At 41.2% G+C, this 16,904-nt stretch overlaps 1 protein-coding gene across 1 annotated transcript in view; it reads left to right on the plus strand.

The window, feature by feature from the left end:
• The first annotated feature begins 14,166 nt into the window (after window positions 1–14,166).
• The window catches only part of LOC104966309 (metabotropic glutamate receptor 4-like), a 3,254-nt gene continuing 516 nt past the window's right edge, over window positions 14,167–16,904 (plus strand). The window contains exon 1 of the mRNA XM_010795497.1: window positions 14,167–15,175. Coding sequence (XP_010793799.1) covers window positions 14,624–15,175 — 552 coding nt within the window. The 5' untranslated portion in view covers window positions 14,167–14,623. The remainder of the gene's footprint in view (window positions 15,176–16,904) is intronic.

The following is a 16,904-nucleotide window of genomic DNA, read 5'->3' on the forward strand; positions in this document are numbered from 1 at the left end:
GATTCGCCATTGTAAGACAGTGGAGAAGGTTCCTACACGATGTGAAGGCGCATAAACAATAACTCGTGGGTCAGTGTCTCCAACGTGAATCATAAAAACGAGAGCATAAACTGAGGGCAAGAGAAAATGTCAAAACGAGTGGGATGTTGAAGGCCTGTGTGCTCTTCCATGAGAAGAATCATTTTCCTCTACTTTTCTTCCTCTAAATGGATATTTTCTTTACTCTTCTGTGGCCCCCATATTACCGAAACTAGCCACTTCAGTGAATGTGAGACGCCTCGCCCGGCCGACACAGTAAACTGTAATGTCAGAACAAGGAGCCACCAAAATGCTTTCCAGTGAGCATTAAAGTCTAGAACGCTCTGAGCTTCTTATTCCCGGGTCACTGCCTCTCTTTTGTGCTACTCATGTGCACCACCGAATGAAACAAATGACATTTACCAAAAATACATTTTCTTCTCACTGAACAAGGGCTGAACATTTGCTGCAGTCGAAGTAAGAAAGGAAATCCCTGTCAGGATCTCCTGTGGTTGTACTAGACGAGACCTAGAAGCACAATCTGTGTCGCAGGTGATGCCTGTTAACTTTACAGGCTGCTTCACAAAGGAATAATGTAATCATCTGACGTATCCTGCCTGAGATCATGAATTATATTTTCCCTGACTTCTTGTCAGAGTGGCTCTCACTTCTTGGGTATACACCAACTTTTTTTGAGCTGCAGCTCCTTTGTTACTGTGTTACCGTTACATAAGGTTAGAGTAAAATATTCATCAAGCTGCTCCGGAGCACATCTGTATGCAGCTGAGTGCTGAGGAAACACTTTTTCTGTAAACCTGCTAACTACACCAGGGTGGCTGCTGCCAGCTTTAAAGTGGTCTGCGTGCAAATGTGCTTGATTGCTTTTGTGTACGCTTGTGTAGTGAAATTGATACACACATGGCGTGTGAGTTTGAGTGGTAAAATGTTACACATGCGGGTGCTTACACAAGCATGCTTTAATGCACATGTCTAAGAGTCGGTCCGTCTTCATCGGTATGCTGAGTTTGTATTCCTGAGCAAGCATCGCCCTCCTTTAAAGCAAAATGTCTAGCCGCAGTGCTCGTAGACGTGGACGTCCCTCGTCTCTCCGTATGCTAGATCAAGCAGCAAACGATGTCTTGCTGGCGCAAGGGCAGGTTATGAGGTGGTCATAAAGTTAAATTGGTTACCTTCCGGGGCCATCAGCTGCTCCATCCTGGCCAGGAGAAGCAGCTGGCATCTGGCTGACCTGTGGATCTCCGGGAAAAGCCATAACTCAAGACCCCACATAATGACCAGTCTCCATTAAAGGTTTACTGTTAAATCCATATAACTGACCGGACCGCTTTACATCACTTTAGGAGCTTTTTCTCTTTTTCAAATGTTGTAATGACCGTTATTCAATTAGAGTGGATGTTGAATGATTGGCGACTACCTTGGATAGAGTTTGATTTTCAATACATTGGCTCAGAAACCCCGGTGATAGTAGAGAAGATCAACCTGTAGGCTGACTGAAGCCTCTTTCTTAACCTCCGGCTGTCTTAATGTAAAAAGGAAGAAGAGGGGAATGCTAATATATATATTGAGGATAAAGAGAAAGGAGATCAGAGGAATCTAAATTAAATATGCAAGGACATCGCTTGCGTGCATTAATGAAGAGGGAATGAGCACGGTGCTAATGACGAAGGATTTAAGGCTTCCATGTGAGAGAGGGATCAAGCGCACGCTGCAGGAGAGGCTCATTACTGTGGCCCACACCAGCTCCTACCTGTGAGAGCGTGCATATAAGCATATTCTGTGTGTCAGTGACAGAAAGAAATATGGAGTTCATGCACCGGGCTTTGCATGCTCCACTGGGTTTATCAATGGATTAATAATCCCCTGCAATACGCTGAAGGAGAAAACAACATACGCAAATAAGACATATAAAAGACGAATAAAACTGTGTTCTGTAACACTAAGTTCACTCTGGTTAACGCTGGAGGCGTCGCCATGTGGGATACATCCCATGTGGTTTAACACTGTGGAGGCAGGATGCTTAACACATCGTTTTTGAGTATTAGACTGACTAACCAATACAGACAAAAATAAATACAAAAGTAGGGCTGTACAATTAATCAAAATGTTATCTAAATGGCAATATTCAAATTGCAGTATATTTGGTGAAGGATATGTGAAAATATTTGAATGAATCATGGTGCTGCAGAGTCCCAGCCTACAAACTGTATTCTGCAGACTTAAAGGGGCCCTATTGTGCCCTTTGGGGTTTTCCTTTTCCTATAGTGTGTTCTACAGGTTGTTGTGCATGTAAATGGTCTGCAGGGGCTAAAATCCCTGTTCTCTCCAGAGGGAGTCTCTCTCCCCCCGCCTGAAACGCCCCCATTGGACTCCTTTGTTTATTTCCGTAACGATACGATATACTTTATTGTCCCCGTAAGGAAATTTGTTCTGGACTCTGTCCTGCAGTTCCGCATACATGTACATATACAAACATAGTAAACATTCAAATACATACAAATATCATCACTCATACACCGTTTGAACAAACACAATACACAGACGCACATACATGTACTGACAATGGCGACCTATTGCACAACCCTCATGGCCAACATTCAAAAAGTACATTTCATTATATGTGAATGTTAAGAAGCTTAAGTAGGTAGGAATGAGTGCTTATAGCGGTTCAGCCTGCTCTTGGGAACCCTGAATACCAGAAGGTAGGAGCTGGAATTCTGGATGGAGTATGTGGGTGGGATCACACACCATTTGTTGTTCCTGTCTAATAATAGACTGTGACATCACTATGTAACGCTAGCGCTCCAATACATTGTACATGGGGGTATTGAGGGTTAAGTATCTTGCCCAAGGATGAATCGACATGTTGACTGCACAGTCTGGGATATAATCCACAATTATCTGGTTCAAAGACGACAGCACTCCCTCGCAGCCACAGTCGCCCAATAAAAACGAAAGCATCGTATCCACCTAAAGAAGTTCTGGGAATGAGCCAAATCAGAGCCCTCTCCCATTAAGTTGATAATTGGCGGCGATAAATAAAAATACTTAGAATCTTACCTATGACTAATGCTGTAGTATTCCTGGCCTCAGCCCAGTTAAAACACAGTGCCTAAAGAACAGAGCACCCACACAGAGAAACGGCCTACACGTGTATCACTACTCACTATTCTCACACATATCATGATAATTATCAGAGATGTGAAAACACCAGATGTCTGCAGTCAATGAAATGACTGAAAAAGGTGTGTGTCCTAATCATGGCAAAATCATAATATTATATCACACACTCTCTCCAGCTTGACATTGGCAAAGTGTTGATCACACTGGAAGGCAGTAGAGGAAGCAGAGCCAGAGTCTGGGCTGGTTCAAGAGCAGTCTAGCATTTAGCTGAAACGCAGGGGAGAGCGGAAACAAGGATAAAAAGAAATATGGAGCCTGCATCCCACTGCTTTACCTTCAATTTATGTTACCTATGGATGCAACTAACTGTTTACGACTGACGTCTGAGGCTCAGGCGGTACAGTGGTCGTCCACCAATCAGAGGGTTGGTGGTTCGAAGTGTCCTTGAGCAAAATTGCTCCAGATGGCATGAGGAGTGTGTGTGTGTGCGTGTGTGCGTGTGTGCGTGTGTGTGTGTGTGAGAATGTTTATCACTCCTGTATGGTAGCCTGTAAATGGCTGAATGCTGACATGTGTTGTAAAAGCTCTTTGAGTGGTCGCAAAGACTTGGGGAGCGTTATATAAAATATATGGGATTAGTTTTGTGTCATAAAGATAGAGGAACACTTTCTCAGAATCAAGTAAAACTAAGAGTTTAAAAGAAAAAAGAAACCGAGTCAAGCTAAATAAATTTAATTTAAAAAATAAAACTATAAGTTGCAAACAAATCATTTGTGTAATCATGTAAACTATAAGTATTTTTTCTTTGTTTTAACATAGGTTTTTGTTTGCAGTTCTTGTTTCTTCTTTCTCAATGATCAGACTTTTGCTCTCACTGCAGCTCTCAGCTGCACTGTACAATCGCCGGAGGAATGGGCTGTCACTCAAAAACTAAGTAGCCAAAGGGGACGCACCCCTGAAAGTCCCGCCCACCTTGGATGTTTGTGTCATATACAGTATATGGTCATTACATTATTACATTACATGTCACCTGTTAGACACTTTTATCCAAAGCGACTTACATACTCAATACTGTGGAGAATCCCCACAGGAGCAATTTGGGTTGAAGTGTCTTGCCCAGGGCGTTGGACACAACGACATGCTGACTACTGTACTGATATTTTCAGACTTTGTTCTTTACTTTCTCCGTCTTTATATGTAGAAGATATTATGTTTTCTCCGTCATGTTCTTTCCATAGCAACAACAACTTTCTGTCAACTCACCTTCAAAATAAAAGCATCTAAATAAAACAGGAAGTTAACCTAAATTACATTTAAGACATACAACTACAACGAAAGTAACAAAAACAATGTAATGTTTCAGTTTCACAGAACACAAATTGGGTTATTTACATAATATGTTTACATGATTTTGTTGTGCAATAAAACAACCAGATGGACACACGATAAAGGAAATGTTCAAATTCGGCTCTGATCGTAACAACATCGGGCCATTCGTGAGGGCATCTTAAGCCATCATATGACCACCGGTGGAGTTTCTCAGGCTCCGGCAGCAACTTCGTGAGCGGTGGCAAAATCTTTGGCATGCCAAAAAATTTACGAAGGGCCTTGCAAAGGTTCATTTTCGTGTTGAATTTGTGTGTCCATTTTGCCCTTCGTAAGGCACTCGTGAGGGCATCTTGTCAAATCGTGCTATGCTGTTAACCTGGTTTTTGTCTGTGCATAAGAACAAGTATTTTTGCTTTAAATAACAGTAAGGAACAAATCTGCAAGTCTCCAAAGAATTAACTATTAAGACCAGCCCAATCAAAATCCACAATTATTTGGGTAATGTCAAGTAGGTATAGGGAAGAGTCCAACTTAGCCACAGTAAACCACTGGCATGCAGAGGTTCTTAAGTAAAGCACTGAATCAGCTGCAGGGATAGTTTTGGTGTGACTGCGCCAATAGTTGACCTCAGAAGGAACCCAATAATACACAAGATCCACATGAATTTTCATGTGGGATCAAGGTAATGTGAATTTTGGAGATTGTATTATATTCAGCCCTGAGCCTCTTTTTCAGGTCTCAGGCTCGAAAATGGCATTCCCAGAACAAATGACTATATCTTCCCTTCTAAAAGGGGTAATACCCCTTTTAGAAGGGAAGATATAGTCATTTGTTCTGGGAATGCCATTTTCGAGCCTGAGACCTGAAAAAGAGGCTCAGGGCTGAATATAATACAATCNCTTAACACAGACACTTTCTAGGACACGCTTGACATTGATGGCTTGTGACATAGTCTGTCTTTACATTCCAGCTGTGTGAAGCTGTTATTGTAGCTCATATTCTTAAAAAAGAAACATATTTGACCCGCTATATGAAGTATATGCTATGCATCATTACCATTCAGCGCTTAGAGTCAACAGGAGGCTGGAGATGGTTCACATCATGCCATCTTTTTACTGGACCATTAACCAGCCTCACAGAAGGGGAGCTAGTGAGAGAGGGCCGCCCTTCAGAGGCTTCGAGACACCAGGACGCTTGGATATATCTTAACCTGTAGATTCAAAATTCAAGCCAGTCCTCTGAATCATGTTCAATCCAGGGCCCCAAGGTGTGCATGTGATGATGGGCAGGAATTGAAAGCTTTGTAGGGAGGAGACCTGGTAGTGGTGATGAATACCAAGTAGAGATGTCGCTTCTTCTCCTCAAAAGGAGAACCTAAACAAGAATAGGAGCCCTCTGTGAATAAAGGATAAGACTGTGTAGACGAAGGCTGGCAACGGAGGAATATAGGGGAGTTTGTTTCATCATTATAGTGAAATGTTAGTCATTGAATCAGTCATGTCAGTGAAAGAGAAGTCAACATTTTGTATACCCCTCCGACTCCCCCTTAGAGCATCTTCATCCTGTTTAAGCAGCATTAGATTTCTCCCTCCGCTCTTCTTGTTCTCACATTTCAGTCCATTTATCTCCTGCTAGATGCAGCTCAGTGATCTTAGCCCTCCATTAGCCTGCACAAAAAGCATCCAGTGCATTGCAAGTAAACAACACAATTGGGATTGGCCTATTTCTTCAGCTCCCTGCACTCTCTTTTCCTCAACCTTGTCTTCCAAATGACTTACACTATCTTCAAAACAAAGGCATCATATCTGCTGTGTTGGAAAATCCCAGCTCTGGCCTTGGTAGTAATACGCCTTGTTTGCATGTCCTAACATTTCTGTACAGAAATAGAGCGGCTCTCTTGTGTAGTTGTCATAAAGTTGATATTTTAGGAGATGAATTGCACCTGTGTTTCCTCAGGGTTCTCAGCAAAGGGAAATCAAACAGCCACCCTCAGCTATTGCATAATATCATTTCTTAGCAAGATTTACCACATATCTGGGTTATAAATAAATCACAGCTGCCAACTGCATTTTGCTGTTTCGGTAATTAATATGCCCCAGAGGCAAACTATTCAAGGTCTACATTCCCATCTCTCTTCCTATCCAAAAGTGACAAAATACATCAGATGTCATGGGAAAAAGATTGGGATCATTTCAATAATGTTTTTTTTCAGTAAAAATGCTTTAAACACCTGGCAGCAGTGCGGAAAATATATGCATCATACTGGACATGATCTCATCAATCTTTATCTTCCGGTTTTATTACTTCATTTTTGCGGAACTCACATTTATATTTAGTTTTTTAGATTGTACTTCTTATCCTTCTCTCTTCTTATTTGTAAATATACCACCAAACCTGGTTTATAGAAAATTAGGAAGAGAATTTTCATGATTTTTATGAGAAAGCTCTGGGGTTTTTGCCTTTACAGACCATTTACATCTACAGAGCCTATAACACACTACAGGAAAGGGAAAACCCCCAAAACCCTTAACAGCATGTGACTAAATGCCTGCATATCTAATCCCCATCCCCTGTGTTTCACCCCCAAAAACACAATAGGGCCCCTTTAAGAATCAACCCTTTTGCAGAAACTAGACAATAAACTGTTTTCTGTATTGAATTTCCATTTTGAAAATGTCTTGACATCATAATCAAAAGTTAGATTCAAGTGTGCTAGACATTTTCTGAAATTGATACTGATACAGTGATTATTGTTGCAATAGAAACACTTTTCCTTGCTGATTTCCCTCAGGATTGTTATGATGATCACACTGAGTAAAAGTTGATCGAGGAATTACTGTGTAAATTGATTCTGATTTGTTGTATTCTTGCTTTTCTACCTGCTGGTGTAGAATAGAAATGTGGCCACATTGAACCAAACAAGTGTAATAAGAGCTTACTGAAATCCTCAGGTGATAGGACAATTGTATAGAAAGCTTTACCTTAAGTGTAATCAAATCAAATCAAGGTAATCGGGACATCCCTAATATATTTTTTTCCTCTAAACATAATCATTTGTGTTTCAAAGTGTGTGCCTGAGTGCACCGGAACCACCCTTTTTCCTCAGGAGATTTTTTTTTGCGGTTTACACACTGGTTTTTCTACGTGCTCAAGTCCAATGTTGTCAATGTACACCTGCGATCATTCGGCACTACGGCTGTGCCCGTAGTAAAAAACAGTTCAACTTTTTCAATCGGCCGGTGACTCGGGCGTCTCTCTCTACTTCATAAGAATTCAGAATATGAATTAAGTGTTGTGTGTAGAGCTCGGAGTCTATACTGTAGCAGCATTTATGGTTTTAGCCGCGGCTCAGAGGCTGCCTCCTGTTTCCTCTGGTGGTTGCCGCAAGTGTTCTTCATGACTAATTGGAAAACCTGTTATAAAATGTAATCTTTCTTGAAACAAACATACTTCCCAATAACAGAAGAGCTGTCTTTTATTTATTTATTTATTTTGTATCACTCGTCTCTCTCCCTTCACTATGTTCCGCTAACATTGGCTTTACCGGCTCGGCCAATAGCCTGACTTCTATATGGGGGGACGGGACATCTCGAGAGCACTAAGGCTTCATCTGATTGGCCAAATATATTAACAAGAAGAGCATGAATGCTTGGCACATGGTATAAGCTATCATTTATCGCAGTTCGAGCAGTCTTTGCGATGAGTCCATGACAAATGTTGATATCGCTATAACGATGAATTAATTGTGCAGCCCTTCTTCTCAGCTGCAGGCGTGGCTGAGGGGCTGCAGCTTCAAAAATAAAACAGTGTTGAAACATTGGAGAGAAGAAACCCCACGTTGAGTTTCTGAGATCTGAGTGAGTGGAGGCTTCTTTCTTTTTTGAAGTCTTACACAAACTGGTATCAGGATCGCTCTTTGTCTCAAATCCACAGTGTGACAGTTAGCAATAAAGACTCTGTTCATCAAGACTTTTTTTCTCCAGTGATGCGTGGAGGCGTATGAAGGCCTTCAGATTTTCTCTGGCGAAATTATGCACATACTGTAGCAGCAATTGTGCAGTGATAGAAATGATTATACTTCTTGATAAATTAATATCTTAAGAAAAATATAGACCCATGTAAAATGTCATGATTATGATTGATTGACATTTTTATTCCATAGGTGTCATTTCAAGCAACAGCCACTGTAGTTTCTCCAATTTAAGGATTTGCTGCGCTTCATACAGTAGAAATAGCTTTCAGTGAGGTCTAGTGTTGGAGCATGATGATGTAATGATGATGATGATAGATTAAATCTCTTCCTTATCGACTAATTAGGTTAGATTATATTGACTTTATTGATCCCAATTTGGGAAAGTGTTGTGTCTCAGCAGCATGTAAACAAGTCGTTGAACTAAAAATTAAATGAACATAACATTAACATAACAGTTAAAAAATATTTATTTGCCTTAAAAGATCAAGTGGTTACTTTTTTTTTTACTTAACCCTGTCAGCTTTCCAATGGGCTACCTGCGCCTGGTGCTTAGTACACATTAAAGGTCCCATGTCATGCTTTCCCGGTTATTACCCCTCCCCTTGTGTGTTATGTGGGTTTTTCTGCATGTAAACGGTCTGCAGAGTCAAAAACCCTCAAAGTACACCCTATAGCGAGTAAAACTCTAACACAGAAAATACCTGTCTATGCTGCCCCAGAACGCTTCGTTGGAGATTTTTTGTTTATTCCGGGTACCAAGTGACGTAACGACGGCCCAAATGGAGCTATTGGTACAAATGGACCAATCCGTGGAGCTACTCACAAACCAGGATCCCTTGGCGTCACTATCAAACGCAGAGGGGGACCTTTAGTGTCGAGCATAGAGCTCCCTGAACGTTGGTAATAGACAAGTTGGGATCGCGGAGAAACACTCACTCAGCCGTATCTTTTCTCAGCCGCGATACTCCACGGAGTTTCGCCGGCACACTCAGCTTTATCTTTATAGTTTCGCCGTGTCTCACTGTCTCGCAGACCCCACACAGCAACCAGGAAACTACACCAGTAATACAGCTCACACTGTCCGCTCCTCGAGGGGGGGGGGGACAGGAGCTCCAACAAGGCGTGTAGGACAGAAAGTGAATACACATACTATACAGAGATGCTGTATGAGAAACCAATGTGAGTTTGGAAAATTGAACAATATAAATCTATTCTAGTAGACCTCAACAATGGAATTATGATCAGTAGAAATGGCCATGTCATGGGACCTTTTAAAGTAATGTCCTAAAAAAGGAAGTAATTTTCTCTTTGACCAACACATTTTCCTCAAAGCTAAGAAAAACTACCAAAAACAATGGTCCTAGATGCAACAACAAAATGAAGAGTTTCTCTTGCCACTTTGTGTGGTCTTCAGAAAATAAATGCGTGCAGAGAACATATATCTGGGGTTGGAGCCACACGTCAACGTCGTCAAGTGAATTGATAATGGTCCAGTAATGCCTGTGCCATTGCGAGGTTGTCCACCTCCCTAAATACCGCTAGAGCCATTCGATCACCATCTAGCACAAGGAACGGGGAGCTGTGTCAAATGGCAGCTGGTAATCTGCTGAAAGGGGGGAAAACCTCACGCCATGCGGGCCCGTAGCTAAGGACAGGGCGCAACAGTTGGCAGCACTCAAGCAGCACTGCATGGTTACTTTGTATTCATGTAATATTAATACAATTGTCAATTCGGTCAAACAATCGGCATTAGAAATACAGAAAAATATATTTATTTGGTAACACCAATCAATGAATCAGTACTAATATACTAATCAATTTCCAAAAGAAGTGATCATAACAAGGAGTTACCACTTCAGTTTTGATTATTGCAAAATCCAAGGCAATTCTGATACTGTTGAAGATAAATATTTGCTTGATAGTCGATGGCAATACCAGTGTTCATTTCGATGGTGTGTTTTTTTTGTAGTTTCTTGCCATTATATGCCAGGGAAACAACAAAAGCATTATTTAAAATACATAAAAACTAGGCTCACCTGATGCTACTATGGAGTCTGAATACAGATTGGCACATAGATACAGTATAACGCCATTTGTGGCAAAAACAAATTAAAGTGACGGTCAAAAACTATACATTGAATGCTTTCCTATCAGAACAGTGTCAACATGTTTCAGGCTAGAATAGCTGAGTTAATTTTCTGAATAAGCAGATCAGTGACATATCGCTCATTTGAGTGTGCTAATTGTCTTGCAGATTTCAAGACAAAGAGCAGCATGAATAGTGAAAACCATTCTTATAATGCATCCTTTTAAGTGTCTTATCACTCAGTTTCTTTCTTTTGCTGGAAAGATAGTGACAGCCTCTTCTAAGCTCTGCAGTCCTTGTGCACAGCTTAGCCCCGCTCTCTCTATTCGTTTTCCTCCGGGCAGCCTTCCTCCACCGTCCTATTGATCTGCTGTGCAGCATCAACATGCTGGAGTGTCAATTAGAGAGCCCCTCCTGCCCATCTGTGAGAGCACGGCGAAAGCACATCTCCTTGGCTCCGGCATCGAGCAGCTGCTCAGGTCTCAAAAGATGAAGAGGGGATTAATCTGCTGAAAATAAATATACATTTTTATTTCAGATGTCCTTGTTTGTATTTATAATGTCCCTTTTGCCATACTGATTGGACTGTAAAAGACTTGGACTAGAGCTGCAACATTTCTAACGAGGAAGTGCTATCACATTGTGTGTTTCAAGATGTAGGGGCTGGTCCGGAAAGCACATTGTTTTTTCAAGGAGAGTATATCAGTATTACTATTTCAGGTAAAGTGCATTTGGTCTGGTTTAAGTGGATTAAAAGCAATACATATTTCTTAGTGAACAAATATTCGGTTTGTATTACTCTTAACACACTATTTCCCTTCTGTTAAAACACAAAGTTGTCCTTAGACCTCCTTCAAAAAATGTTGCATGTTGCAACACTTTCTTAAATATCAAAAAAGGTCTGTACACTTCAAATATAGTCATGGTGACAGATGTGTAGGCGAAGCGAGCAAACAAGATGTAAGCAAACGCCCACAATATGTCTCCTTCTGCACATTAAAATGTTGTTATTTAATAATAATTCAGTCGAGAATACTCATTCAATTCAATCTCCATTATTAAAGTTGCAAAATGGTCACCTTTAATGTGCATAACACATTTTATAATTGTAAGTGGTCAGGTTTTTGGCTTATCAAAAGGTGTTACTGCATATGTTGCTGCTGCTGTAGCTTACGTATGTACACCCTTATTTGCCTGAAGGTTACTGTATGGCCTTTTGAAATGAATGCATAGTCCATTCAGAAACTTAATACGCCGCACCTGAGGAAAGGCTGTTCTCCTGATACAAATCTCAGTAATTCTCGCAGCTCTCTTTGACATTTTGTTGTTGCTTATTTTCCGTGTGTAGGTCTGTGTTGTACATGCTTATTGAGGTATGCCATTACATGAAAATACAATATACACACGCATGTTGTTTTCTCAATGCAGTATCTCAAAAGCAAACTTAAACTGAGGTTGGATACAGTGAATCTTGGAGGATTGTAATATGAGACACAAGTCAAGTCTGAGTTACATGCAGTATTACAGCTGAGTTCTGGAAATAAGATCTACAAAGAAACAGTGATAATATGGAACCAGATTTCACTGAGTATGCTAATACTGCACTTTGTATTCAGTTACTACATCACTACATGTCATGGTGAATAAAGCTCTGAAAGGTCTTAACACTGATGCTTGATTAAAATGGGATTCATGGGTTTCAAGAATGATGGTGGTATTTTGAAATGATTTATTCAGAGGCTACAACCAGCCCTCACCTAAAGAACAGATCTTTTAGATAAAAAAAAGATTTACTTACACCCCGGTCAAAGAGGAAACACTATAACGTATCTGAAAGCAGACAAAACCAGCTGATTAACGCGATAGTGCTCGATGTAATCTTGTGAGGTGTAAGATGTTTTTCCTTCAGTTGCATCTCGAGATACTCTTCAGATTGGCTCGCTGTCGTCAGTCTGACGGAGACAGACTCCCCGCCAGCTCTTCTTTTGTGCAAACACAAAGTTTGATGACATCTGTCTTGAAAAATGCAGTCTTGCAGAACTGTTTTTCGAACCCTTCAATTTTTTACAGCTAAACTTTTTTTTCTTTCACCTATACCGAGGTATGCTGGCAGACTCCTACGTGTCTGTGTGATGTTAGATATGCTGGTTCCTATTTGGTGTTGGGGGCTAAGGTGAGTTGGCTGGTTTTCCAGTTGTCATCTGCTCTGCAGCAGTTGAAGTGAACCTGCAGTGAATCAACTCTGAAAAATTACTTCTCACTCAGCAGGAGATAGTTGGGTGTATTCAAAGGACCTTGTCACTTCCAATACACTCTCAATGAATCTCAGCCGCTGCTGATCCGAGGCTTCAACCCACTCTGCTGGAAACCAATGTCTACAGCTCTATTCTGTTACCGCGTGGAGGGAGATTGTTCCGTCAGAGCCTATTTCTGCTCCGGGAATTAACAGGGTGTAGATATGTACATACATGATTGAATAGCACATTTTGTGTCTATATGGCATGCATGCATTGTGTGTCTCAGAAAAAGGAAAAAAAAAAGGGAGGAAATGAGAGTGTCAAGAGTGTGGACTGTAGTCAATAATGAAACGAAGTTGCTGCCCTAGTGACGTCCGTCTCTCAAGAGATGAAATCTTCATGTCTTCAAGGCATTGAAGTTCTTTTTTCTATATGTGATCAGGAAGTGTAACATCTGTATATCCTTCCATGGGAAATATTACAGGCATCAGTGATCTGGATGACGTTTCATTGATTTAGAAAATGTGCAGTATCTTCAGTATTCATGTATGCCCAGAAGACAGCTTGCTTATTGCAGTGATTTATTTTTAAGGCGGGTATTTTTTCTTTTTGTCAACTTTGGATACAAAAGCCATTCTCTATTTGTAATAGCGTAATTATAATTTCTACTTCTTTTCTTAGAACATACCCCCATTGGTTTGTTGTACTTTTCTAGCCTTCAAGGCACAGACCTAGACATGCTCAGAGTCTCTGAGGCCCACATAGGAATCCCATTAGAATATATGTAATTGATTTTGGCTGTAGTAAGCAGAGATACCTGGGTAATGGTGGAGAGGTCCATTCAGCGCAAAGCGACATAATCCTTATCTGTAGTTTATTCAGTCTTTTTGAACTTCCCTTTAAATTCTTAATTTTCTGATGAATTGTCAGGCTTTGAAGAAGTAAAGTGGCGGCAATGGTGATACATTTTATAAAAAAATATAGAACACAAAACACCAACCTAACTACTGCTAATGCCAACAGCACTGTTTTTATATCACTGTAACCATAATACTTAGGCAGCAAGGTTGATTGGTGAATATGAAGCGTTGAGATCTGAATCTCAGCCTTGTCAACCTTGAGAGCCTATGGAAACCTTACAATTTCAAATGGTAGACGTAGGAAGACTATATAAGAGAAAGAAAAGAGTTTCGGGCAGAAATGTCTCTTTATTCCACATAACGCTACACTTAAAAGGTTAAGCAAAAAAGTAGTATTGAAAAGCTCTCACCACAACAAATCCCTCTACCTTTTTTTTCAATTTTCTCTGTGCACTCGCTCACTACTCTTCTCTTTTTCATCTTTCAGGAATTCACTCTGAAGCCTGTGGACCTAAGCAGGCCTGAGGGCTCTGACATATACCAAATCCCTGCCCAGGGGAACAGGGGAGATTAAAAACTTCTGATTGAGGTGGAGAGGAAAGAGCCGGAGCAAGAGAGGAAGGAGAGACGGAGAAAAAGGCTTATCGCTCACCTTTGTTCTTCCTAATGCCCCAAGTGAAGGATCTCCATAGGTAAGTCTATGAATAACAACAACAGGCAAAGGAGCAGCTGCCGACCACTGTGGTCAGATGATGGAGTGAGGGACTGAAAGAGGGGAAGAGGACTGGATTTTTTTCAGTTAAATAACCAAGCTCATATTCTGCATTAATTGAATGCCTGGAAGAGAGAAGAGACATGAGACGAAGCCTTTTCTGTGCCAACTGCTTCAAAAGGTATTGCAATTAACCCTCTGGCCGTCGTCAAGTGATACCTAGCTTTTGTTGTTTTCGGATTGCCGGGTTCGGTTGTAGCCGTGTAGATGTGTGCTCGGGCCGCGGCCATGTTTCAACCCCCAGCGTGTAGACCGAATCGGACAAGCCTGACTCTGCCTCTGCTGCTGCTGCTTCTCCTCTACAGCTCTCTAGAAGTCACTCAGGCTGCCAAACCCAAAGGGCCGGGACACACACATTTGAACTCCATCCGCATCGACGGGCACATCTCCTTAGGTGGGCTCTTCCCGGTGCACGCCAGGGGCCACGATGGCAAGCCATGTGGGGAGCTGAAGAAAGAGAAGGGTATACACAGACTGGAGGCCATGCTCTTTGCCCTTGACCGCATCAATAACGACCATAATCTGCTGCCCAACATCACTCTGGGGGCACGTATCCTGGACACCTGTTCCAGGGACACTCACGCCTTGGAGCAGTCGCTCACCTTCGTGCAGGCGCTCATCGAGAAGGACGGGACAGACGTCAAGTGTCTTGGCGGAGGGGCACCAATCATCACCAAACCTGAGAGGGTGGTGGGCGTCATCGGAGCCTCGTCCAGCTCCGTCTCCATCATGGTGGCTAACATACTGCGCCTGTTCAAGGTAAGACAGCACTGATATTTTCTATCTGAAGGTGTGGACGTGCACTTCCTGGTTTGTATAAAATGCAGCAAAAAGAACACAAGCTGCTGAATACTTTATGTACACTTTCACCTATGATTTGTTGTTTTTGTGTATTGATCCTTTTATATGTGTGTTTGAATAATTAATAATACTAGCAGAAAGAACAACAGCAGTGTTAGAGAACCACATGTGTTAAAGATCTGCTGCCACACAATGGACACTTAGAGAGGAGATGCGATTGGTAAATCTCATCACTCTGACGGTTGCCCTGCAGGGGTTGGTTACTAAGCAGTGAGAGGTATTGCCTGTCACTATGCACCCGTGATTAATAGGATACTACTTAAATCCATTTTTACCCCATAGCCTGTCTCCCAATGTCTACATCTGCTTAAAGAGTGGACACATATCTTCTGTTCATGTACATTTGGCTATTTGATCAATTATTGAACACTTTTCTATCCAGCCAGCAATAGCAAGCATAGTAGATCTTTCTACTTTATTGAACAAAAATACATGTTTTTATTTTATGTAGAAATAATAACTTTTGCTGTAGTACTGTCTGGTTGTTTCATGGACAAAATACATTTTTAGCACGGATGTTATTCAAATAACTTTCATTAGGACCCCAAGATAGTGGCTTATTTAAATGTTGTAGCAATGAAAATGAGGTATTGTTCCTCAGATAATACTCGGAATCCAATACCAACTTGGAAATGTATTACATGTTGTCTTTGTTCTGCTTTCAGCTTAACCTGTTAAGCCCGGCAGCCCCCGCCGGCGAAACTGTGTCTCAGGGCTTCTTAACATTTAACAACCTATTAATGTGTCATACCCACTTAACGGGAAGAAACTCAGCTAACTGGCGATATGAACGATTTTTAGCTAAACAAAACACAAGGGTAATAACAAGCCTCTGAATTAGCCCTGAGCGAAGAAATGCTAACGCACTTAGCACAGAACTCACGGCAGAAATACTTTATTACTTATCAGATCTGCAGAAAAGATATCAGATTAAAGCTGACATTCCACACATTCTAGAGATATAAGTATCATCACTGTGCGACCAAAACTCGCGGCAGCGAAGGCAAACCCAGGCAACGCACAACGTAGCTTTACTGAGCCAAAACGGCAAATATGTCTTACCTTTGCTGTTTTTCTGATCAAAAGTTGTGTTCAATGGCATTAAAACGAGAAAAACGCTGCTGAAGGTTAATCCAATGTGTCTGTGTCACTTTGAAAAGATCACTGATAATCCATCATCATATTTATGGTAATAAGCCTAGTTTTCAGTTTTCAGAGCGTAACATAGCTTTCGGTTTGGGCAAACTGCGTGCGCATCACTCTCACTTGAGGAACTCCCTCTCGATTCTATTGGCTCTGACGGTTCAAAAGAGATGTCAATCATCAAAATCGACTGAGGGGTTTCTTTTGCTAAACCTCTCTAAAAAGGTCAAATGTCACTTGTTTTGCATCAATCCTGATACAGGGTACTTATTATATGTTATAGTTTGGATTCCTAAAGCTTTTAGTCTACCATGCCATCATTCAAGGGTGGTTTTCACTATAAGTACGTTTTTTTTTTATATTAGGCGGAGGTAAGAATTTACCTAGTTTTAATATGTTCCATCTGAATTTACTCTGACACAGAAACATCTATATTGATTATGACACTTCTACATCCAACTCACAGGTTTATCCTTGCTTTGAT

This window comes from Notothenia coriiceps, unplaced genomic scaffold (assembly GCF_000735185.1).
Source record: "Notothenia coriiceps isolate Sejong01 unplaced genomic scaffold, NC01 NC01_scaffold00037246, whole genome shotgun sequence".
In the NCBI taxonomy this organism is placed as follows: domain Eukaryota; kingdom Metazoa; phylum Chordata; class Actinopteri; order Perciformes; family Nototheniidae; genus Notothenia; species Notothenia coriiceps.